General features: G+C 45.6%; 1 protein-coding gene across 2 annotated transcripts in view; it reads right to left on the minus strand.

Moving 5' to 3' along the window:
• The window catches only part of LOC102382159 (actin-binding LIM protein 1), a 173,541-nt gene extending 173,215 nt beyond the window's left edge, over window positions 1–326 (minus strand). Inside the window, exon 1 of one of the 2 annotated variants that reach the window (XM_025210475.1) lies at window positions 225–326. In XM_025210475.1, the coding sequence (XP_025066260.1) occupies window positions 225–264 (40 nt within the window). In that variant the 5' untranslated portion in view covers window positions 265–326. Of the gene's footprint in view, window positions 1–199 lie in introns of both variants that reach the window. The other variant, XM_025210477.1, reaches the window with a different exon arrangement.
• Window positions 327–594: the final 268 nt, after the last annotated feature.

A 594-nucleotide genomic window follows, 5' to 3' on the forward strand; every position in this document is an offset into this window, starting at 1 on the left:
GGATAGGAAGTGGATTTGCTGTTTAATCAGTCAAGTAAGACACAGACTAAAATAATATTAATAACAGCAGCAGCAACAGCTTAAAGTACATCCCTCTCTCAGTCCAACAGAATTTCCTCCGTCTGCTTCTTGGCTGCAAGAACTAAGAGTAACATCCCTGGTACAGCTTAAAGTCTGTAATGTGTCGGAAGAATTTTACCGAGCAGAGCCAGCATGGCGCAGACCTGTGCATTGTCCCGAGCTGTGATTTATCTGTGCTTCCATGTGTGCTCTCGAGCAGCAGTGTTTCTCAGGCTCAAGTGTTTCAGCTTCTCTGAGCAAAGGGCAGTGGCGAGCAAGAGGAACAACTCTAAGCCTAAAGCGATGGCTCAGTCACTGGCTGGACTCCAAACATTTCCTGGGCTGAGCAGCAATACAGGGAGTGGCCCTGGCAAACAGGGTGTGCCTGTGCTCCCAAAAAGTTTAAAGGAAAACTGGATTTTTCTACTGCAAATCCAGGCAGTCATGCAAGGCATCTTTCAAGTGAATTACATTTTCCATCTTACCATTATCAGCAAACAATAGCTAATGAGTAAAACAGTGCTGACAGCTTCC

The sequence above is a fragment of the Alligator sinensis genome, unplaced genomic scaffold, assembly GCF_000455745.1.
Source record: "Alligator sinensis unplaced genomic scaffold, ASM45574v1 scaffold1451_1, whole genome shotgun sequence".
In the NCBI taxonomy this organism is placed as follows: Eukaryota; Metazoa; Chordata; order Crocodylia; family Alligatoridae; genus Alligator; species Alligator sinensis.